The sequence below is a fragment of the Genypterus blacodes genome, unplaced genomic scaffold (assembly GCF_046128005.1).
Source record: "Genypterus blacodes isolate CSIRO-AG114 ecotype Tasmania unplaced genomic scaffold, CSIRO-AGI_Gbla_v1 ptg000020l_1, whole genome shotgun sequence".
NCBI classification, from domain to species: domain Eukaryota; kingdom Metazoa; phylum Chordata; class Actinopteri; order Ophidiiformes; family Ophidiidae; genus Genypterus; species Genypterus blacodes.
In genome coordinates this window covers 794,787-817,570 of record NW_027466833.1, presented here as the reverse complement: position 1 = coordinate 817,570, position 22,784 = coordinate 794,787, and the positions used below count along the sequence as shown (strand labels likewise).

The window sequence follows — 22,784 nt, the reverse complement described above, 5'->3', positions numbered from 1 at the left end:
GCTCGTGCTCGGAGAGGTAATATTTTTTTTTTTTTGGTGTTGTCAGGAGGAAGTGTGTGTTTTGCTGTAGAATAAAAGACTTTAACTGCTGCTGCTTGCCTGCTTGTGTTAGCAGATGAGAAGCTTAACTTAATTGACAATTAGATGCGTTTTTTTTATTTTACCTTTAATAAGACTTGGCGGAAGTGCAGAATATATTTTTTAAGTCACGTAAATCAAATGTGTTTAATGTGGTGACTGACAGCAGCTATGCAAAAAAAATAACAATATGTGTTTTCCCTCAGCTGCATGTAGCGTAAATCACTCTTACCCGCGTTTGCTTATATGTTTGCATTTCAAACGGAGGCAGGGAGGATGTTTTGTTTTTTTGTTTATATTTTAGTTTTGATTCAAGTTCCAATCCAATCAAAAGAAAGTGAAAGGCACTCAGGAGCTGTGTAGGCTTAGAGAGGGAGAAGGGGCTGAAACATGTGCTGGAAGATAGATTAGTGCTTTTGAGGCCATAATTGATAAATGCCCCACAGAAATATTGGTTGAGGGTGGCACCTTGCATCTCCCTCAGAAATAGCAGCTTGGCAATTAGAGGTAAACAAAAGCTGAAGCTGTGAAAAGTGACTCCCCTGCCTCCTGGCCCAATCCCCACTCCCCTCCCCTCCAACACCAAGCCAAACAACACAACATGTTGTTTTCACCGTTTTTATCAGCCATCAGCATCAATGGAACCCAGAGATTGAGTGGAGAAAATCTCATGGCAATTTCCCTTTTTCCTTTCCCCCCCACATCAAAACTAATCTGAGCCGCTTAATAAATGTGTTTACTTAACGTGTGCTATGTGTGTATTTGTCTTATATCTGTGTTAAAGTGTACCGTACTGCCTTGGTTCTGACTCAAACTGTCTCTGCTTCCAGCCGGTGCTGTGACAAGAAAAGCTGCGGGAACAGGAACGAGACCCCATCAGACCCGGTGATCATTGACAGGTAGGCCTCGCTCCGTATGTGCGACGCTGTGTGGGAATGAGAGAGTGAACGAGTGAGCGACAGGGTGAGCGGATGAGCGGGTGCGAACAGATGATGAGAGGTCCCACACCCCCCTCTCCCCTGTCGTCCCCCTGCGGCGCCAGACGGCCCGCTCGGGGCTGAACTCGCGTCCTCCAGGTCCCGGAGTGGCGGAGTGTGGGAACTGTTGGGTTGATGCTTGTGTGTGAGTGGCTGTGGGGCGTCTTTCCCAGGTACCTGTGCCACGGAGGGGGCGGTCACCACCTGGATGGGGGCGGGAGGGGGGGATGGGTAGGTTTGCTCAATCACAGGTGGTTCAATCGCTAGAGGATCATGCTGGGAATACAGCTAATTAGCTTAGTCAACTTCACGTTGACTTGGCTGGCTTCCTCTCCCCTGTCTTTGTTTACGTCGGTTTGCTTACTCTCTCTGTCAATAGTTTGTTTTTCCACAAGTGTTTTCCTTTGCTGTGAGCGAGACATCCGTGAAGTTTCCTTTTAGCGCGGATAAAAGCAGGGACGGAATCTGCCGCCGCGCTAAAGAGGGAGCATAACTCCCCCAAACTAGACATTCTTCTTGCTGCATATGCCTGGCTGAGGGTGTGTGTGTGTGTGTGTGTGGATATAAGGGTGAGGTAGGGGGTGTTAGCCGGAGCGTCGATCTCAATGTAACTCTCACCACGTCGTAGGGAGAGGCAGCAATGCTAATGTTTGACTAGGCGGAATCACTGTTTGCTTAGCGGAGAATGCCTGGTATCTGACAGAGGGGACAACTCTCTTATTAGTAATCAAATAGGGCCGAGCAGTTGTTGCTGCCACTCCACTCCAGCGGCTTCTCATGCATCAGGAAGTAGGAGCTGGCTGCCCTGGGAGCCTGGATGGATTACCAGAGCTACTGCTGTCTGAAGTCAACTCACACACACACACACACACACAGGGATACACACACACACACACACACACACACACACTCACCAGGACAGACACCAACACGCACACGCACGTCCATGTGAGTGTACTTGGCCCCTGTAAGGACGTTTAGCACCGACGCCACCACGCCGGAATTAATTTGTTATCCGTGCGGTATATAAGAAGATGGCCCCGGACATTAACATACAACTCCAGACGTCTACTTTGTCTAATTTCCGCCCCGGCTTTCATGTTTGCTTTGTTGCCTCTCGGGCTGCGTAGAGTTTCGCGCGCCATTGTTCTTCAATCTTTTGCGAGGAGGGGAGGCGAGGGGGGGGCAGAGGAGGGAAGGGGGGGAGCAAAAAAACGTGTAACATAAGTACAATAAGCGAAATGAACGCAGGAAGAATTAAAGTCAAGAAGAGGGGTGGGAAAGGGAAGAGAGGAAAAAAAAGAGCAGGGGAGGGAGAGAGAGAGAGAGAGAGAGAGAGAGAAAAGAGAAGCGGATGGATATTGTAAGCTCAACCGGCTCAGGGAGGGCTCGGATTTTCATTGTGACGAGCCTGAATAGGAGTGGAGTATCCCTTTCCTCGCACAATGAGCGGCTCTGTTGAAACACAAAAGCATATGTTCCTCATTAGACCCTCCCATTGTCTCCATGTCGTAACTATGAGCCCGTCAGCTCACCCTAACAGACCCGCACAGGTTCCCAGTGACTGAAGGAGGCTCGGTGAGGAGGAGGAGGAGGAGGAAGAAGAAGAAGAGGGGGCGTTTGGGAAAGGTTGCAGGGTTTAGCTTAGAGAGTTACTAAGGGGGTTTCGGCGAGGAGAGGTTATTTACTGCGATCGCACCGCCCGCCGTCGTTCCCGCCGTCGTTCCCGCCGCCGTCGCACATATGGGCGAGCTTTTAGTTAAAGCTTTCCATGTTTTACAGCCGTTTCTGTTACATCTGTCATTTTCTCATGCACATCATTACAGGCACCTGTGCTGCGGTCGCTGCTGGCAGAAACTGATTATTTCCAATTGAGTAGAACATAGTTGAGTGACACAAACCTAGAGGAGAGAGTTTGATTGTTGAATCAGGCATGTCTCATCTGTCTACAATTACAGTATGAAAAACCCGGGCGAGCGCTTGCCACATTTTTTCCCGGAGAAACAGTAGCATGGCCGAAAAAACCTTAAGAAACAGATTTGGGAGTGAATCATTGATGGCGTTCGCTCGCTGTAACATTTTCCCAGATGGTAAGAGGGGGAAAGCGCACACAGCTAGCTGGCATCTAGCAAGACATTAACTGGCGTTCCCATGGATCTGGCATATCCAACGGAGTTTGGGAAACTTATCATTCCAAATGTGTCCTATTTTCCTGCGGTCAAGCCAGACATCTGTTTACCCTATTTTCTCTCAGAGTTTTGATACAGATTTCTTTTTTTTTTTTTTTTTGAAGAGGAAGGATTCGCTTTAAAAAGAGAGCGGGCGAGAGAGAGAGAGAGAGAGAGAGAGAGCGAGCAGAAGAAGGAGTAGCAGAGGAAGAGGGAGTGAGTTAGATATAGGCCCAACAGCTGTCGCAAAGTTTCAGCGCTGCTTTGGTCTTTAAATATTTCAGCACTCAGATTTGACGCCCTTTCATTTATTCATGCTCATTTTGGGGGGATGAAGAAGAAACGTCTCATCTTTGTTGTATTTGTGCTGGTTCCTATGTGTGCGTGTGTGTGCGTGTGTGTTTGTGTGTCGCGCCTGGAATTTCACAAATTTTCCGGGGGTGGGTTGGGAAAGAGAAACGTGTTATCGTTTGAACGGCAACGATCCGAAAATCTCAAATGTGGAACGTTTTTCGTCGAACGGCATCGGCGGCGTCGCTTTGCACTTTGCTCATAATCATCTGTCGCCTTTATGAATTCAGAAGTGCTACAGATGTCACATCTTTAAGTTAATGGTGCCTAAAAGTAAGCGAGCGCCTGTGTGAGTGTGCGAGTGTGTGTGAGCGTGTGTGTTCAGACAGTAATTTGAGTCTTTAGAGTTACAGTGATGAGGAGCCAATATCTGATTAGATGGTTTCCCCCATTTACAGTGAGCAGCGCGCAGCCAAACATAACTGGATTTGTGACGACTCTCCTGCTCTGGTATCCGTCTTCACTCTGGCGGCGTATTGACTTTGTCTCCTCTTGTGTGAAAGATTAGATACATTGTTCAGGCTTTACACATGGATTTTGTAATAAGAAAGCACATGTTGTTGAAAGAGGAGAGAAAATGACTCATTCGGCGTGTCAGGGGGTCGGAGGTCGCGCTTGACTCTGAGAGAAGCCGCCGCAATTTATGCAAGGAGCCTCGGGAGGCAGAGAGAGAGAGAGAGAGAGAGAGAGAGAGAGAGAGAGAGAGAGAGAGAGAGCTGCGTGTGTGTGCGCGCGTGATCCATACATGAATTTTTTTTCCGGGATTTAATGTATGTTCATAGAGTTTAACATCCTGTGTCAATTTAACGCTGCCGTACCCCAAACGTTGATTCTGGAGCAGATCTAAACATGTCAGCTCCATTTATACCGGCAGCTACTGCGCTCCCTTTTCACTTCCTGTCACAAAGGTCAAAAGAGCGCTGACCTCTGGAGTGCAGCCCAGCCACTGAATAATTCATGACATTGACTTGTTTTTCCCCTTTTATTTTCCCCTCCTCTTCCTCTCTCTCTCTCTCTCTTCCTCTCCTTCTCTCTCTCTTTCTCTCTCTCTCTCTCTCCCTCCCTCTCTCTCTGGTCAGCACACATGGTTGTGCTGTGGGAGGCTTTTATTCATTTAGCTCATTTATAAAGGCCTCGCCGCACCTGTTCGTGTGTTAATGCAATTAAATTTTGTCCTAATGTAAATTTTGCTTAGCTTTCCGTTATGTCCCTCATTAGCGCGCCTGTATTTTCTAAACGACTTTGCGTTATCGTTCATTTGCCGAACACCTACGAGGTCATTTCCCAGAGTGCACTTGACTTGTTGTCAAGTTGTTTACCAGGAAACAAAAGAGCGCAGCCTTGGAGCGTCGCTCCCCTCCGCCTTCTAAGGAACAAATCGGAAAATTTGTGCGCTCCCATCTGGTTTTTGCAGAACCGTGATTACCTCCAAAAGCTGAACAAATGCCAGTATTTATAAGGTCAGCCCTTTATGTGGAAATGTGATGTAAATGAGAATCAGCGAAAGGGGACATTAAACAAAATTAAATTCATTGTCTCCTTTAATGTCATTTACATTTTTGGCTAAGCCCCGGACTGTCAAAGAGGATTTCTAAAACCATTTTAATTGCACATCAGCAATGGAAAAGAGGGGAGCGATCTGAGAGAGCCGCCCGCCTCCCTAACCTGCCGAGAGAGAGAGAGGGAGAGAGAGGGAGATAGAGAAGGAGAGAGAGGGAGAGAGAGAGAGAGAGGATTCTGTTTATGAAGTCCTAAATGACGCTCGTTCCTCCGCCGCATCTGTGGAGGAGGGAAATGAAGATGGCACGCCGATAGGTGGTGTTCATCTGGCGGAGGGGTCAGCGTTGTTGTGACTGACAGCTGATTGCTGCAGGTGTTCCTCCACCGTTACACCGCCAGCAGCAGTGGAGACTCGCCTGCTCGCCTGCTCGCTCGCTCGCTCGCTGCTCGTTGTGCTTTTTAGGCGTCACACTGTAGTCAATTAAAGCCGTTAACTTGTATGGGAAATGTTCTCCTTCTAATTCATACACACACACTAGCACACACACACACACACACACACTTCTTGGCTGCGGCTTAACGGTATTTTCATCTCAACGTGTTTTTTTCCCTTCCTCGTTGTAACTTTATGGCCGCTTTACGTGTAATTCACGAGACAGATGTGAGTTTTTGACACCCATTGAGAAATGGGAGAGAGCGCGCTGGCCACCCCGGCCTCCTCGGCAGCGGCGGTGGCGGCGGCGGGCGTTTTGAGTGAAGCCTGTCTCCTCCCCGGGCCAGGGGCGGGAAGAGCAGGAAGTGTTGAGAGCGAAAGCTGTACTTGGCAGCTCTCCGTTGGCTTGCACTTGCCGAAAAAATGAAACCCAGACCCTCTCTGCAGCCCCCCGAGCCAGAACCTCCTTCCCAGAGCTCCAACATCCAGGATTGGGTAATACTGTTCACTAAGCAAAACATTACCTCAAATTATTCTCGCCCTGTTTTCTATTCCCTCCTCCCTCATGTCGGTTTTATCGCAGTTTGTAAATGTCAAGACACGTACAAAGACGCACAGTATAAATGATATTTTCCAAATTATGCTCTCATGTTTGGGTTCACATGAGTGGCGGCTGAACGTAACGCGGTGCCTGGCGCTCCCAGGGGACGCCCACCTCACTGGGGTAGGATTCCCCAGTGGCATCAGCTAATGGCAAGACTTGACAACAGCAGAGAAGCCGGGGGTGTTGTGTTTTACTAGCGCTGAGCAGGGGTGATGACTTTAACATGTGTGCGGAGAGGGAGAGAGGGAGAGAGAGAGATGGAGAGAGAGAGAGAGAGAGAGAGAGGGAGAGAGAGAGACGGAGATGTTTGCGTGGCGTGTGCGAGCGGGCGTGCACGCGGGACACCGCTCCCGTGTGTGTGTGTGTGTGTTTTTTGCTAAAGACAGAGAGAGAGAGAGAGAGAGAGAGAGAGAGAGAGAGAGAGAGAGAGAGAGGTGTGCGGTGCGAACGAGTGGCGCGGGCCAACAGTGCGACGGATTCGGCTCCAGCTTGACGGCAGTGAAAGACGAAACATGGTTCCACATGTGTTGAGAAAGAGCAGTCCATCTGTCCATGGAGACAACCCCTCCCCCCCTTCGCCCCCCCTCCTCCCTCTCTTCCTCTCCCTCTCCCTCTCCCACTCCCCCCCCCCCGCTCTTTACTCCCCTTGCTTCACTGCTGACAGAAACAAGGCCAGAGCTGGGGTGATGGGATGAATACTGGGCCAAGAGCAACACTGGCCCTTGTATACACACACACACACATAGTCACATACACACACACACACGCATGCATGCATGCATGCAGAGGAGAAGTGAGACGAGGTTATCGCAGATTTATTTAGGTGTGTGTGTGTTTGTAAAGTTTCCCGTCCTGCTCCTTGTGTGAGCGCCTGTGTTAGTGTGATGCAAAAGCAGCTGTGGCGCAATGGAAGTGATTTATATTAATATTATGAAAGAAAACAATCTATTAAGATTTATTCACTGCCCCCCACGCCCCCCCCCCCCCCACACACACACACGCCACAACACGCCGCTGCAGTGAGACCACATGGTGAAAATCTTACATTATTGAAATTAAGTCTGAAGTCAATAAAACATGCCACGCTTCCTCAAATATTTAACAGCTCTCCTTTATAATGAAGCGTGTGGCGGGTTTGAAGGCGCTGTTTGGTTTCTTAAAGCATTAATGACGCGGGGAGCTTTGTCGAGCAGCTCCCGATGCTGTGAATCACATTTAGGTCACTCAGACCAACCTTGTTTTTTTTAGCCCCTTTTTTCTTTTTTTTTCTTTCCTCTTTTGAAAAAGGGTCTCCTTTCTTTCTCTTGGCATGTTCTCACTTCCATTCAGCCCTTATTAGGTTCCCCCTAATTGTCAAACAAACTGTTGGGTCAACCTCAGTCGTATCTGGCCGTAAAACAGCACATTAGGCCCTGGTGAGGGATATATGTGGTATTTCATCGGAGACGGAGTAATGCTGGGGTTTTATGGTTAAGTACCAGTTCACGCCCACGCCATTTGTTTCGCATTAGAGTGGAGGTTTTGTAAATCAGATCAATATGTTCTCTGAGATGTGATTCCTTGTCGGGATCTCCCGAGTCGTTCTTTCCTCAAGTATTTTTCTTAGGGGACTGGTTGTCGATTCACAATCCTCCGCTCCCCCTCCCTCCCCTCCCCTCCCATCCTCTTCCCCTTCTCCCTGCCTCCTCTCTCTCTCTCTCTCCCTCTCTCTCCCTCTCACTTTCTCTCCGTCCCTCCTTCCCTCCATCCCCGCCTCAATCTATTTCCATTTTCTGAATGTAGCAATTTGTAGTGTGACACGGGCGAGATTAGGATGGGAAGCAGTCTGAAGATTTCATCGGACATGGTCCTGCTCCCGCCGGTGTGAGGTCACAGGACAAAGACGGGGGAATTCAGGGAGAGGGTCATCAGTTACCTCGGGGAAACGAGCTGGTCTGCTTGCTGCTCCGTTGGCCCCAGGGGTGCCTGGGATGTATCGGAGGAGAAGCCCCAGAGAAAGAGCCCTGAACCAGTGTCATTTATTAAAAGTGACAAGTTATTTCTAACTATAGCTCTGTTTTTATTGTTTTACAATGCTGTCACTTGGAACAGTGCCCCTCTGTTCAGGAATCACAAACAAGTGATGAACGAGCGAGGCGACCCGCTTCTATAACATACACGCCGTCTCCACGCACTCCCGTGACATTTGTGCAGCGTTGAAATTAAATCACGCACATGTTGTCGCGGCGCAGTAAATTAAACAAAGGTGCAGGTTTAATAAAGATGGAGCGGACGATAAGCGGCGTGCAGATATTTCACCATCCACCCGTTTGCTTCTCCGGGACATTTGTTCAGTAAATGAATAACAGCTTTACAGTATGAATCTCAGGCCTGACCTCTGCATAATCAGGAACAGGAGTCTCACAGAACATGACCACATTGCGGTGTGTGTGTGTTAGCGCACATGTGTGTATGTGTGAGTGTGTGTGTGTATAGACAGAGCAGAGCATCGTCTATTTTAGTCGATGGACCTTTTTTTTTTTTCCTGGAGTTTCTCACTAAGATAACATAAGATTCATGTTAATAATGGAGTATTTATTCAATGTTTGGCCAAGCAGCTACACTCAGGGTCTGGAGGAACTCTGCCCCCCCCCCCCCCCCCACCACCACACACACACCCCCCACCTCGCTATTTTTTTTTTTTTTTTTACTGCCTGCCCCAACTGCGTTAATGATATATGACAGAAATTTCCTTGTGCTGGTTCAGTGGCAAGAAAGGTCCTGGCTAGTCTATATCAATCCATCTGACTTATGTTCCCATGTCTTGAATTACCGCTTGATGGAAACCTGCTGCGGGCTCCTCTTGCCAATTGAAATCAGATCTCCTCCACAGCCCGGTGTGATATTGATCCATATTCAACACCCGGGCTGCCGATCGATCAGTATTGATTTACAATAAAAAACACTCCTCTGCTTGTTCAGCACCGCGTTCGATACTTTAAAGCTAAAAAAAAAAAAATACAGCAAAAAAAAAAAAACAGGAAAGGGGGGAAAAACAGGCAGTGACCAGTAAAAAGAAAATGCGAGGAGATGTTTCATTTTGTGGAGTTTAAGTGTCCAAACCTGGACCACACAGCCACAACGAGGTTGGGACAGCGGCGTCCCTCTGCAGCCACGTGAGAGCGACCAATAAAAACGCCAGAGCGGGATGACACCTCTATAAGGACTCGTTTATTGAGGGAGGCGTGTCTCCGTCTGAATTAGTGGCACATCTGCACGGCGATGTGGAGCGCTAAAGCTGTCATATCAAATCAGCCCGCAAATTGAAACGGAATGCTAAAGTACTGGATCAAGCCGCAGCACTTTAGCTTGATTTCTGCATGTTAACACCATGACATGATTTCCTGTGGTTTTGATATTAATTTGCGTCTCGCTCTCCATCCCGCCCTCGCTCAAACACTCACACACACACACACACAGACAGGCGTGCGCGGGGGCCCTCGGCCTCCCACACGGTCATCATTAGAGCTCAGTGCAACACTAAACACACTGGAAGAGAGCGAGGCGACCCATTCAGCTCCATTCCAGATCCACTTTTCTCCCTGTCACATCTTAGTCCTAATCTCTCGGACTTCCTCCCCTCTGCCAAATAACTGTTCCCATCCAGCAGGTCCCAGCGTTGGCCCGGGCTGCCAACATCTGAAAGTTATTATCCCCAATCTCTGACATCCAGGAGTTTACAGTTATATAATGATGGGGAAAACCACATGTCCCCAGGGGCAGAGAACATTTTTGAGATGCCTCCCCATCTGTTTTGGGGGAGCTGCCCATTTTGGGCCAAACTCAGAATGGCAGGCAGGCAGATTTTTTTCTAATCTTTTTATTTTCGAGCATTGGAACAGGCCAGTCTGGGAGTCATTATGCGGGGTGATAAAGCAAATCCAATTGGGTCAGGTTCCGCTTGCACACAGCGCTGGTGGCACCGGCTCTCCCTCGCCTCGCCGCTCGTCCCCCGCCTGTGTAAGTGCTGGTTGTTTGTTTGTCCTAGAGAGGCTTGGGCTGGGGGACTAATGCAAGCCCGGGGGCCAGCCAGGTCGGAGGCGACGGTAAACCCGAGCCGCCTGGTGCAGCAGTGTTCCCTCTCTGCTGGCTCGGCCTTGTTTGGACTGCAGCTCCGGTTTGCTTTCTTAGAGGGAAGCTGAGCCCCCGTAATCATTGAGCCCTTCCCTCGGGTGGGGAGCGCAGTGGAGACCAGAGGGAGTGATGACATCGGTCCGCAGAGGCCTGGCCCGTCCACCCCTGCTGCTCTTAGCATATTTATTTTCTCTTCTCATTGTATGGTTTAAGTCACACCGTATTTTGTTCGGCCCTGGTGCACGTGCACAGCCACTCAGATGCGATGAGGTGCATGCCGTAAAGCTGTAGGCTTTGTTTTTACTAATAACGCCGGGGATTAGTGACTTGCTGACCTCAGTGTTATCTTTATTAGTCTGTTAACCATATAGTCTGGTGATGAAGAAGCCATAATTGATGTGAGTGCAGTGACACAGACGTGCATGTCAGGACAACAGAGGCTTAAAGCAGCGGAGCAAACAAGGGCCAAAGCACTTTATAACAAATCCATCTGCCCGACATTATTGGATTGATATGTGCTTGATATGTAGTATGTGGAGATTCGTGTATGTTTCCTCAAAAGGATTCCAAAAATCTCACAGATTGAGATCATTTAAGAGCTCCATCTTAACCCCCTGGGCTCCCCTCCCTCACAAATGTTTTATTCAGCATCGCGACTCTGTTTCTGTTTTGTTACGTTATTGAAATGGGTTGTCGATTCGAATAGAGTCAACCTGGTGGGCCAATCTCATTGTAGCCAGTGGAGAGTGAAAGCCATCACTGCAGCATAGGCTCACCAGAACACACACAGAGAGATTGGACAAGGGGGGCAGTGAGAGAGTGGCTTCTCCAGATGGAGATCCCAGATATGGGGGAAAATGTCCGGGCCATTTTCCAGGGTTTCCATAATGGGAATGTACCCCTTGCTTGCTTATTAAGTTGTGCACACAAGGAGGAGTGAGAGGAGAGACGGAGAGCAGAGGAGATAAGGGCAGGCGGCGCGAGATGGACAACCTGCGCGCTGTCACCTCTCTGTTGTAAGTGTCAAGCAGACCCTGTCGGAGAAATCACAGGTCATGTGGATAGATGATTGTCAAAGAAGCGCGTTGATATAAGGGCTTTTTCTTTCTCCCCTCCTTACAGCCGCGGAGGCGCATGATAAGATTTGTTTTTGTTTTCCGTCGGAGAGGGAGAAAGTATGACGTCCGGGTCAGGGGGGTCAGCGCCGGGGGTCACGGGGTCACGGCTCTTTTGGTACCTGAGTGACCTCACATGGCTAACCCATTTCTCAGGCTCCCTGAAATGATGATGGGGGAGACGAAGGGGGGGTTGGGTGGGGGGTCCGAGGAGGGGGTGGGTGGGTGGGTGGGCAGGAGTGATCTATCAGCGGCAATAGCAGACATGCAGACAGCATGGCAGCTACTGCAGCTAAACAGAGTGAGACAGATCGGCAGGAGTCTCTCATACGTAACACCAGGAGCTTCAAGAAGACAGCGCTGAGTGTTATGGATGCTTGACATTGACCTCATATACAGAGATGGTGTATTTATCAGCATTGTAGCACCACAGTGTGTTTCTCGTTAAATTATTTAGTTGGCCGGGTGAGATGTGTAGCGTTTGCCACTCCTGCAGGGATCTGAACAATCGCTCTCTCTTTTGCACCTTTTTGCTTCCTGTCAGCTGTTTTGCGCCACGCTCAGAATGGAGGTGATCATATTTTGAATACTGTCACTTCTATCACGCCGCATCCACTTTGGAGGGAGCGGGCGGGAGGAAACGCTCTGAAGCTTACATTTTTCTTGAAGAGAAATATTTGTGTATAGATAGGCCTGTCATTTTGTGAAACAACATTCATGATTCTTTTATTGGTGCTCAGCCATCACCCCCTCTCTTCCTCTGTGGAAAAAAGGGCTAGTCTACAAAGTGGCTTTTTGTCGTTTGAGAGAAGTAAACTTCATCAGGTCGACGACGAGGTGTGCTTCACATGTCACTCAGTCGAGCTCTCTCCTAATGAAATGCTGCATACAGATTTCTGCCTGCGGGCTCAGGGGGATAAGACCGTGGTAACAGAATGAAACAAACCCCTTCCCATTCCCTTCACTCACAAACACACACACACACAGTCACACAAAAACATACACACACACACACGCACACACACACACACACACACACACTCTCTCTCTCTTGCTGGAGAGCATCCATGTGAGGAGATCCAAATCTGCAATTTATTCAAATATTGATATTTCTACTTGTCAGGAGAAAGGTGCCTTGAAATTTCCTCTGAGTACTCCTGTCAAAAAAATAGCAGGAAATATGTCAGATAATTCATAAATGGAGTTCAGCGCTGGAAAGTCAGTTGGGAACAGCAAAAAATATATATGCTTGTCAATGAAGAATAGGAGCAATATTACAGAGGCTGCTGCTCATTCTTCCATCATGTCAAGCAAACAGCCTCTGCAGCCCATAAGTGTACGCTTCAGCCTGCCTGTGTATTTGTGTGTGTATGCGCGTATATTTGTATATGTCTCCATGTATGTACACGTGTATGTATATTTATGCATGTGAATGTGTGTGTGCTTTGGCTGTGTTGTGACTTCTACTTAGATGTGTTTGTTATCTTTCTCCATCGAGACACCCCATTTCCCATCCCAGAGCAGCCAATGGGAACGTGTCCTTTTTTTCCCGCAGAGGTCCGTAACCGGACGCTGGCCTCCATGTGGTTTGAATTAGGGCCCCCGAAGCTGTGAAGGACGCCTCGAATGACGTGAGGCACTTGCACACCAAATTCCATTCTGCTGAATGGTGGAGAAAAGAGCTCTCTGGAATCCTCCGAGATTTTTTGGCTGGAGCCCGCCAGCGATTAAAACAGGGCGGAAACCAATAACTCAATGAATCATGGGGCAACGTCCCATGAAATCTCTGGCTGCTCTGTCACACCCTCGCACAGACCCGAATCAAGTCCAACTCTGCTGATTAGTCTTTTCTCCAAAGTCCAAAGACAAAACTCTTGTTAGCTTGCGAGAAAAAAAAACAGAACTTTCTCCTGTTGGAGCGTAAAAGGCACCGGCTCCTTCCTCTCTCTCTCTCTCTCTCTCTCTCTCTCTCTCTCTCTCTCTCTCTCTCTCTCTCACACTCTCCCTCTCTCGGTCGCCTCCATTTTGACAGACAAACTGGAGGCTTCCCGGTGATGCATCGGTTGACCACGTTGTGCCAAGGCGAGACAGAAAAGGGCCGCCCGTATCTGCTGTGGTCATGTGATGCCATAGTTCATAGCTGTTGATGAGATGCGGTTTGGCACAGCTTGGGACCCATCTGGGAGATGCAGATACGCAGACAGGAGAAGTATTTTACAGCAATGCATCTGCGCGCTTGAAGAGCTATTTAGCATATGCTGCTATATGAGAGAATTTGCTTTGCTGTTGCCAGCTGCAGATTAGTCTTCATTTCTCAGAAATCCTCTGGAGCAGCTGATCCATTGTTAAACACAGCCAGCAATGACCAAATTAATGTTTACGTTAATATAGCACGCTATTTGCTGCTTTGTTGAATTAATTCGGCAATAAGTCGAATCATTTTTAATATTAAAGGCCAGAGTCTCTTCCCAGTTATTCCTGTATCAACACTAACAATGTCAAGCAGCGCGGAAATGCTGCTGCCAGCACCGACTGGTTTGTTTCTGTTAGCTCTAGCAGGAGTCAAAGCCCATGCTGCTGCTCTAACTCAAGTGGCTGATGTGTTAGGCCATCTAGGGCATGGCAGGCGGTTGACAGTCCATGCAGCCTGTCTACCCACAGGACATCTCCACACAGTGTGTCCACAGCAGGGCCAGCGCTGTCATCTGGGCCCCACTATGGACCACTGCACTGCTGACAGTGAGAGGGTAAACGTTTACCACCTCAATCCCCCATTAACTCGGTGAAGGCGCTTCGATCCTCTGTGAAAATAATGATATTGATTGGAGCTTGGCTCTACAAACGAAACGGTTGCAACTAAAAGAGGGATGGGCCCCTGCATTAGAATATGGGATTTTCGAGGATAAAAGAGTGTTTGGATCTTGTTATATTTTTCCTCTCCTCCATCTCCCTCCAGCTCTCCCCCACCTCCGCCTCTACTCGCTCTCTGCATTTTTATGTGTGTGCATGTAGTGTGAGAGCGCCTGTGTGTCTCCTAAGATTACCCTCCGCTATCCCCGCAATCAAACAACAAATGACAACATCATTGCTCAGGCCTTTCAAAATACGACACAAAAAAGCGCGTTGTAGCTACATTAACTTGCAACAACCCCCTAATAGACCCTTGTGGGTTCTGCAGCGCTCCCCCTTCCTCCCCTCTCTTCTCTCTACTAGGCTGTCACATATCCACCCCCCTTACAGAGCGAGCCTCCGAGCCTCGGTGGAGATCAGGAGCTCCCTGTCGGAGGTGCTTTGTCACGTAGCCCAGGGAGCGTGGAACTCACCCAGAGCTGTTGAACAAACACAAGCACAGGGGCTGTCAATAGCAGCTCCGCAAACTAATTGCCTGTCAAATGAACCACCCTCGTTAAGCTGCCCACACACACATGTGCGTGCACGGTGACACACATGCGCGCGCTCACACACACACGCACACGCGCGCACACACACACACACCATCAGCCGATTTGATTCAAAGTGTAGTGATACCTTGTTAGAAGCAAAGACACACGAGTGGCACTTCGCTGTTTGCCACCTTGTTTCTGCAATCGTTACCGGCGTGTGTAGTGCAGTCACCGTGAGATTGCCTTTTTGTTATTATTAAGGGAAACATAGCATTGTATAGTGTAGCTGATGTAATCCAAACACATCCCACACACTACAGTGCATCAGCCACTGTTATATTTCAGTTTTTAAAACCACTCATTAGATGGTAGCAGAGCTCCATACGCCGAATGTTATTGTTTTTGTGTTTGTTTAGCTTTTTTTTCTGTAGTCATTAGGCAGTAGCAGTGTAGTGCCCAGCGCCTTGTCTGGGTGCCTGTAACAGTGCTGTCGGATTGACACAGCTGGGGAGAGCAGCTTGAGGCTGCACGCTCAGGAATACACAGGGGTGTTCAAAGCCCCTCTCTGAATCCTGATCAGAGCGCTGCCCCGGCCAACTGATGGCCTATTAAATATACATGCGCAGAGGTCAGAGCTGGAGGTCCCGGCTTCCTCCCAGCCATGTGCACTTAAGCGGAAGGGCTGGGCAACAATAAAACCTCCTCTCGCTCCAGCGAGCTCTCCCCTGACACCCTCACCTCCAGTGTGTACGTCAAGTACAGTGCTCACCTAGCGCTATATTACAACTGCCTTTGTGAAAAGGCCAAATGATGCATTTTTTACATGGTTATTATATATTTATATTCAATAACACCAAGGACCACTCTTGCGTCTGTCTGTCTCGCCTTTTTCTCCGTCTGTCGTTGATAAATAGCTTTAGTTGATAGGAGCGGGCACTCCTCCTCCGCTCTTTGATGTTTACCCCAGACTGAGACGAGGAGGAGAAGGGAAGAGCCCCATAATGGCCGGTCATGATTAACATATTCAGAGTGACACTCTCTCTGTGTTCGTTCGTTAAGCCTGGTCTGTCTGACTAATGAAGTGGAGCGACAGTTTATCAATTAACCAGCGCTGAGCCGTTTGTGTTGGGGCTAGCGCTCGCACCGGGCGTCACGGTGATCCAGTTTGGTGCCCTTTCACCTCCGCCGCCGTCCGACAAGGCAGGAATCCGCAACAATGACAGAGAGACACGCGGGCCGACAATCGGCGATCCGCTAAACAGGATTTGTGCCTGCTGCCTGCCTGCTGCTCGCCGGTGAAATGCGCAGGGAAGGGCGGCGGATTGATTTGGTAATAGGATCGTGAAAAAAGATCTCCACAAACTAACATTGGGGGTTTTCGGCGTTCTCAGAGTTCACATAGATCATAGCAAACAACTTAGCGCTGTCTCTATTAAAACAAGCCCTCCCTTGCCATTATCTTTCCCCCCACTGCTCCTTCCTCCATTTCACATTGTTTGTGTTCATTAAGACATAGGCGACCTGCCTTATCCACACATCAGACCTCGCTCTCAAGAGTAATTGCGATGGTCTCGCAGAGGATAATGTGGTTTAAACTCAGTATAGCCTGTCTATTAGGAGAGACATGATGGCAACCACAAATAATAAAGAACTATTTATTCCTCTCTCTGTGACGCTAACTAGGTAACATATCAAGCCGGCAGCGCTAAGGGTCTCTCTTACTGTCAGATATGGCACCCTTCATCCATTCCCAATGGCCCTCGCCTCGACATGTCTGCTCTTCATTTTCTACATGAGCCCGGTCATAAATGCACACACACCTCATATATATTTGATAGTTAATATTTATCCTCACTAGGGAAGTGCACTTTACATGTGGTAACATACGATTACCTGCAATTCTTATGGCAAAGAAACAAAATCGATATGGATATATAATTCATGACGGAGGGGCTATCAGTTTTTATGGCTCTCTATCCAGCCTCATTAAAGTTTTATCGTAATTGACTGCAAGCAAGAGTTTTTAAGGCATGTTTCTCCCTCACTTTCTACCTTAAATAATTAAGTAAAGTTTAATTGGTTGTATTTTGAAGCACCTAGCGGACGATAGGAGTCGCCCAAATTCAGAGCCATGAATTATACAGGGTGATATGTTATGCATTAACCTGTCAGTTTGTTCATTTGTTAAGGCAGAAAAGTGCGGACCCTCCCCTCCCGACCCCCCCAACCCCCCCAAAAACACAGAAAAAAAATCAAATAACTGGCTGGCCGCTTCAAAAAAAATTCCCTTTTACGTCTCTCATTGCCGTGTTAATGTAGTGACATGACGCTGTCAGTCAGAATGCTCCCGTCAGGCGGCGCGGCCCCCCAATCGACTCCGCCGATTGGTGGTCAACTTGTTCTCTTGAAGGGAGATTGACAGACGGAAAATTGCACTCTCAGATTTCACCCTTCATTCGTCGCAGTTGTTCTTCCACTCGTCAACTCTCCGCCATGCCTGAGACAGACAGAGGCTTTATCCATTAGCTGCCGGCTTGGCGGGTGGGTGGGCAGATTGAGGCGGGATGGAGGAGGAGATGGGGGTAGGAAGACAATCCTACATTTGAGCACTCTGAGGGAAAATCAATCATGTCATCATAAGTGAGAAGTATGGATGAATTTCATCAGCTGGTTCCTGTCCTGTTCACGCCGCTGGCTCCCTGACTGGCCTGTCCCTCTGATTGGCTTTCTCAATGACCCTTAAATCCGGACAGGGAGAGGATCTTGGAAACACTTAAGCTGGAGAAACCGGACAGAACTCTCAGCTTTATAATTTCCCACTTTGCCCGCTGCTACACTACAGGAAACATCAAGCGGTTTCTTGACAGCGGTAATAGATTTACCATATGATTTTGTGCCAAACCAGCATTAGGCAGTTTTGTACGAAAATGTTTCTCAACAATTTTCCACCCGGCAAACACGGCGGAGTGTTATAAAGGGCAGCAGCACTCTTGACTGGGAGAATTCATTCTGTAATTTCCCTCCCGACTCACAAGGTCACAGATGAGCCCTAAAAGCAGCACAGGTACCGGGTGTGAAGCAATCAAAAATGGATGAAAGTGAAGACATGGAAATCACAGATGAGAAATTGACAGGCGTTTACAGCCGCGCTGTCGATGTGAGTGACACAGAGCGAGGGAGGAGCGGGCGGGCGAGCGAGCGAGCGGCAGGGAGAGAAAGGGAGAAAAGGGGAGTTAAAGTGGTGATAAATTTAATGGAAAAATCAAATACAAAACAAATTCATTCCTCTGAACTTGATGCTTGAGTCGTTCTTTTCTTGGCCCGTGCTAAGCCTGAGAATAAACTGTCACTCCTTATCGATCGCATCTGAATTGTTACCGAGATTTCTGAAAAGTAGTCTTGACACACACCCGGCGAATAGTAATCTTGGGAGACGAGAACATCCAGCCTGAGCAGCTAACACCCCTGACTTAAAATAAAAGAGGCTTTTCTTTTCGCGTCTCCTTCTCAAATCCTCACTAATACACTTTGGCGAATTACAAATTCAGCGATAAATATGTTTTGCGGTGAAGGATGCGCCCTCGTCGCCGGGCCGTCATTGTCTCTGCTGATTAAGCGTGAGTTGCGAGCGAGCCGGGCGTCGCCGTTTTGTCACGGGGAATATTTATACACGACAACCGAGCGTGAAATGTTTGTACACGATTTGTTTGCCATTTGTGATGGAGATGACATGATCAAAAAATCAATTCACTTCACGTTTGATTTCCAGCGAGCGGTTAAATGACTGCTGTCGAGAGCGCCCGCTGAAATCCATGTATCATGGTATGGTTCATTATATTCCGATGGTGTATTAATTATGGCTATAGATAGAGAGCTCTGCTGTGAGCTGTAGCCTGGCTGCTGTGTGCCAGGGGGAGCTAGCCTGAGGAGGAAAGCTCTGCTTGTATCCACTCATCCCTCAGCTGACAGGCCTGCTCCAGGAGAAAAGGATTTCTCCGGATTGAGTGCCATTTTCTCTTCTTTAACAAGGAAATTAGTGTGTAAAGGAGATCTGTCAGGATAAAGTGCAGCTTGACTGCTGCCGCCCTCCCCTCCTCTCTGTCTTTCTTTCCCGCCCTTACCCTCCCTTCCTCATCCTGTAACTCTCCGTCTCTCCCTCGCTTTCTCTCCCTCTATCTGCCTCTCTCCTTCCTCTCGCGTTCCTTCCCTTCTCCACTCAATGGCTCCCTCAGGGGATCTTCCTTGAGCATTAGCAGAACACATCCAATGTCCCAGCTACATGATTTCATGATATGATTTGTACCGGGGATTTACAATAATCCGCAAATAAAGTTGAAAGTGAATGACTCTCAATAAGAGGAGCAGACAAGCAAAACCAAACCTTTTAAGATTTTCTTTATCTTTAATGGCATGAAAAATGAATCCATTTTGCATGAGATCGCGGCAGTTTAGCGATGGCCTGGGTATGTTGTTTTGTCTTTGGCTTTTATGATCATGATTAATTCCTGCACAGGAACCTCAGTGATATACATAATGTATCATTCCCTCATTTAAATGTTCAGTTCCTCTGCAGTTGCCGAGTGCTTGGTAGCTCATTACACATTATCCATGTGTGCCTGGGAGTTGGAGTCTGCCAGCCACTCACTTGTAGTCAAAGATAGAGTATCTGCTGCTTTAGCAGGATGTCATGACGACGTGATTAAACCCGGTTGTCATCCCGGGCGCTCCGGCTTCACTCACCTCATGTTAGTTCCTTTATTTTGCCTCCACATCAGGGAGAAGCAAGTTTCCAACCTGGAGTAGATGGACAGGGATGAGCCCCACCGGCACATTTTAATAAGTCTGCTTCAAAGGTGGAGGGTGAGAGGGGGGGAAAAAAAATCAAAACATTCCAGGTTAATTTGAAATGTACTCTGCATCTGTGATGGGGAAACGGCCTCACAGGTAAGTAAGGGAGACAATTAGGGAATATCCGTAAGTGTGGGAGCTGCATACTAAAAAACGCAAATCGCTATTTCCCCCATCTGGCCCCCACTGTGCCGAGAACTGCAGCTGAGGTCCGATTTCACCCGTCAATCACGGCCGCCTCACGGTGGGGTGTGTGTCCTGGTGAGAGAGCCTACCCCCAAGTCATTAGCACACACAGTCAAACTGTACTGAGAACTGCCCTGCACGGCTCGGCTCCGCTCTGCGCCGCGGTTTAAATATCCCCAGCCTGTGACAGGATCAGTTTAGCGATCTGTAGGATTGATCTCCTCTTTAAAGTTTTGCCTGAGGCGACTCTAATTGGGAACGAGGCTGCCTCCCACTCCCCTCACTCCCTTAACTGTCAGTCTTGGCTTTGTTTACTGAGGACATGCCCAAACCTATTTACTCAATAATGAGGAGACGTGGTGGGGATGCTGCTGATCACATTGAGGCCCCCAGCGGGACTCCTGCATGCTGGGAAGGGCGGGAACATCATTTTTTTCCCGACTTTTCGGCGAGCCGGTGAAAGTTAGCCTACGTCTGTGTTACGGGGGAAGATTCTCCTCCTCGCTCGCTCCTCACGGCTCTCGTTTCTTGATTTGCAAAGCACTTGTCTTCCTCGGGGGAGTTTGTTTTTGTTTTTTTTATTCCTCCCTCTGTCGCTCCGTGTAGTTGTGTGGAAAAGAGCAGCCGCGGCGTTCCCAACACAAAGCAGATGAGTCGCAGCGTTTTTACACTTTGTAAAAGCTCCTTCCATGTGTTTGACTAAACAATCTATTTAGGACTTAAATGGCGGGGGAGGAAAGCCCTCTCCAGCCCGAGAGAGGCCGTGCCAATGCCGCGCCGTAAAGTGGACTATTCATGACTGGAGTGCTTTGGCCTGTTGGGCCCATTTCCTGATCTCTTTGAGCGGATTCCTAAGATTCTCGCTCTCATTTAGGTTGTTTTCGCTGGCAGTGAATGACGAAGCCTTTGGTGTGGATGGCGAGGAGGCCGAGTCCATTGATGCCCATTGGGATTATGAATGATGAAGTGGAGAAGCCGGCGCTATCAGAGGGACACAACACTGCGCTTAATAGAAAAGCATTTAGAAAGGCAGCGGGGAGGAGGCGTCTGTGTGTGTGTGAGTGTGTGTGTGTGTTAGAGAGGGGGGGGGGGGCTCTTTCTGACACTCGACTGATAAGAGGCAGCTCTTCAGAGGTGGTAGTGTGTACAATGAAACACGCTGATGGGGATACAATGACACACATGTTGCATCTGACAGGAGGTGATTTAGACGTGGGGGTGAGGGAAAAAAAAAAAAAAGGGAACACACAGAAAGAGAGACAGAGAGTTTAGTGACGCGAAAACACGCCGGTGCAGCCGCGTCTCGCACGGCAGCCACGAGACGGGATCTTTTGGGGGGTGCGTGTTTGTACTTATTGGTTTGATTTGAGGGAAAATGCATTGTCATTACTCATATCCGGCCCTGACAGATTGGCGAGAGGGAGAGGGAGAGGGAGAGGGAGTGAGAGAGGGGGAGAGAGGGGAGTTAGCAGTGTAGTGGCTCGGGAGTGAGAGAGAGATATGCAGAGAGGGAGAGCTGTCAGTTTGAGGAATGAGCTTGATAAGAGGAAGGGACTCAGCAGATGGGCAGAAGGAACCGGCAGCACACTTCTCAATTAAACATGTAAATACAGAAAGCAGGCAGGAGTCGGGGATGAGTGAAGTTAAATAAACATCTCGCCGTGCTGCGATTAGCGGCTCCAGAAACAGCAGCACCTTTGCCATTTTGTTCTAAGCCGCCGTAACCACAAGGAGCCTTCTTCAAATCCATCTTAACTTCTGCTCCAACATATTATTCTGTATATTTAATTTTTTTGCCCGCCTCTCTCCCTCTGCCTCTCTCTCTCTCCCTCTCTCTCTCCCTCTCTCCCCACTGTTTTGAAGCGGCTTTGATTGATCATCTCCCGTGGCGGAATTAATTCAAGCAGAGTCGGAATCTTTGGGAAAGTTGCGAGGCCCACCAGGAAATCTTGATATTGAGCTAATTGAACTATTCTTCCTCTGACTCCATCCTTTATTGCGGCGCTATCGCTTTAAATTTTTTTCCCTCCTTCCCTTCTTCTTCTTCTTATAATTGTTGTCCATCATTTTTACATACGTGCCCCCCCGAGCGCACCCTGCTGGGAACTACAGGGAGTATCTTAAATACTTCTGTAGGCTGTGTTCCTGACATTAATAACAATGAGCTTGGCATAAGCACAGTGCGTTCTTAGGGAAGATTCACAGTTTGACATTCAGCCCAGATGCTATCGCCGAGCGTCGGCGTTTAAGAGCGCAGAGGAGACAGACATCTGTCACTTGTTACCTTTTGAAGTGAATAAGAGAGCCAAGGCGGAAAAACACAGTGGACAAAAGGCCATTCTGACCACAGACCCTCAGTGTTTACAAACGGAAAGAGAGAGTGACAGGAGAAACTCAAGATGAATGGATGAGTGCCGTTGATCTCTCCGCCTTATTCCGTGTGCTAAGTTATTCCGTGGCTGCTGCCCCACTGGGGGGGGGGGGGAGGGGGGGTGTGGGGGAAACAGGAAGTTGAGAGAGGCAGGCAGAGGCAGACAGAACGCCTCAAGGACTCTGGAGGAGCAGAGGAGGGGGGAGGAGGAGGAGAGGAGGAGGAGGAAGAAAACCCCCCTAACAACTTACTGTACACTCCTCTAACCCGAGGTAGCAAATATTACAAATGTGAACATAATCCAAATTTTAATGAGTAGATGATGCTATATTAAGGCAATATTTGCAATCGTGTTGATGTGTTTCACTTTCAAACACACACTTCCCATCGCGTTGGCTTCTATTTATATCCCGGCTCTGCTTCGCGCTGCAGTTGGAGAGGAGAGGAACATTCAGCGTAAAGAAGTGCATTTTGATATAATTATTAGAACAATGGCCAGATTCATTTATCTCCTGTCAGATCTCCTCAGACCTGTTTCTATTTCAGGTTGCATGTCAAGTGAGAGCAGCTATATCTGGCTGGCAATTAAGCCGGTCCTGCCTCCCCTTGATGCTTGATTAGTCCGATTGATGGAGGAGGCCATATGTGGCGGTGTCA

At 48.5% G+C, this 22,784-nt stretch overlaps 1 protein-coding gene across 6 annotated transcripts in view; it reads left to right on the top strand.

The window, feature by feature from the left end:
* The window catches only part of LOC142991667 (transcription factor COE3), a 71,171-nt gene that overhangs the window by 5,769 nt on the left and 42,618 nt on the right, over positions 1-22,784 (top strand). For all 6 annotated transcript variants that reach the window (XM_076141762.1, XM_076141759.1, XM_076141761.1 and 3 more), the window contains exon 6: positions 909-977. In XM_076141762.1, coding sequence (XP_075997877.1) covers positions 909-977 — 69 coding nt within the window. The remainder of the gene's footprint in view (positions 1-908; positions 978-22,784) is intronic.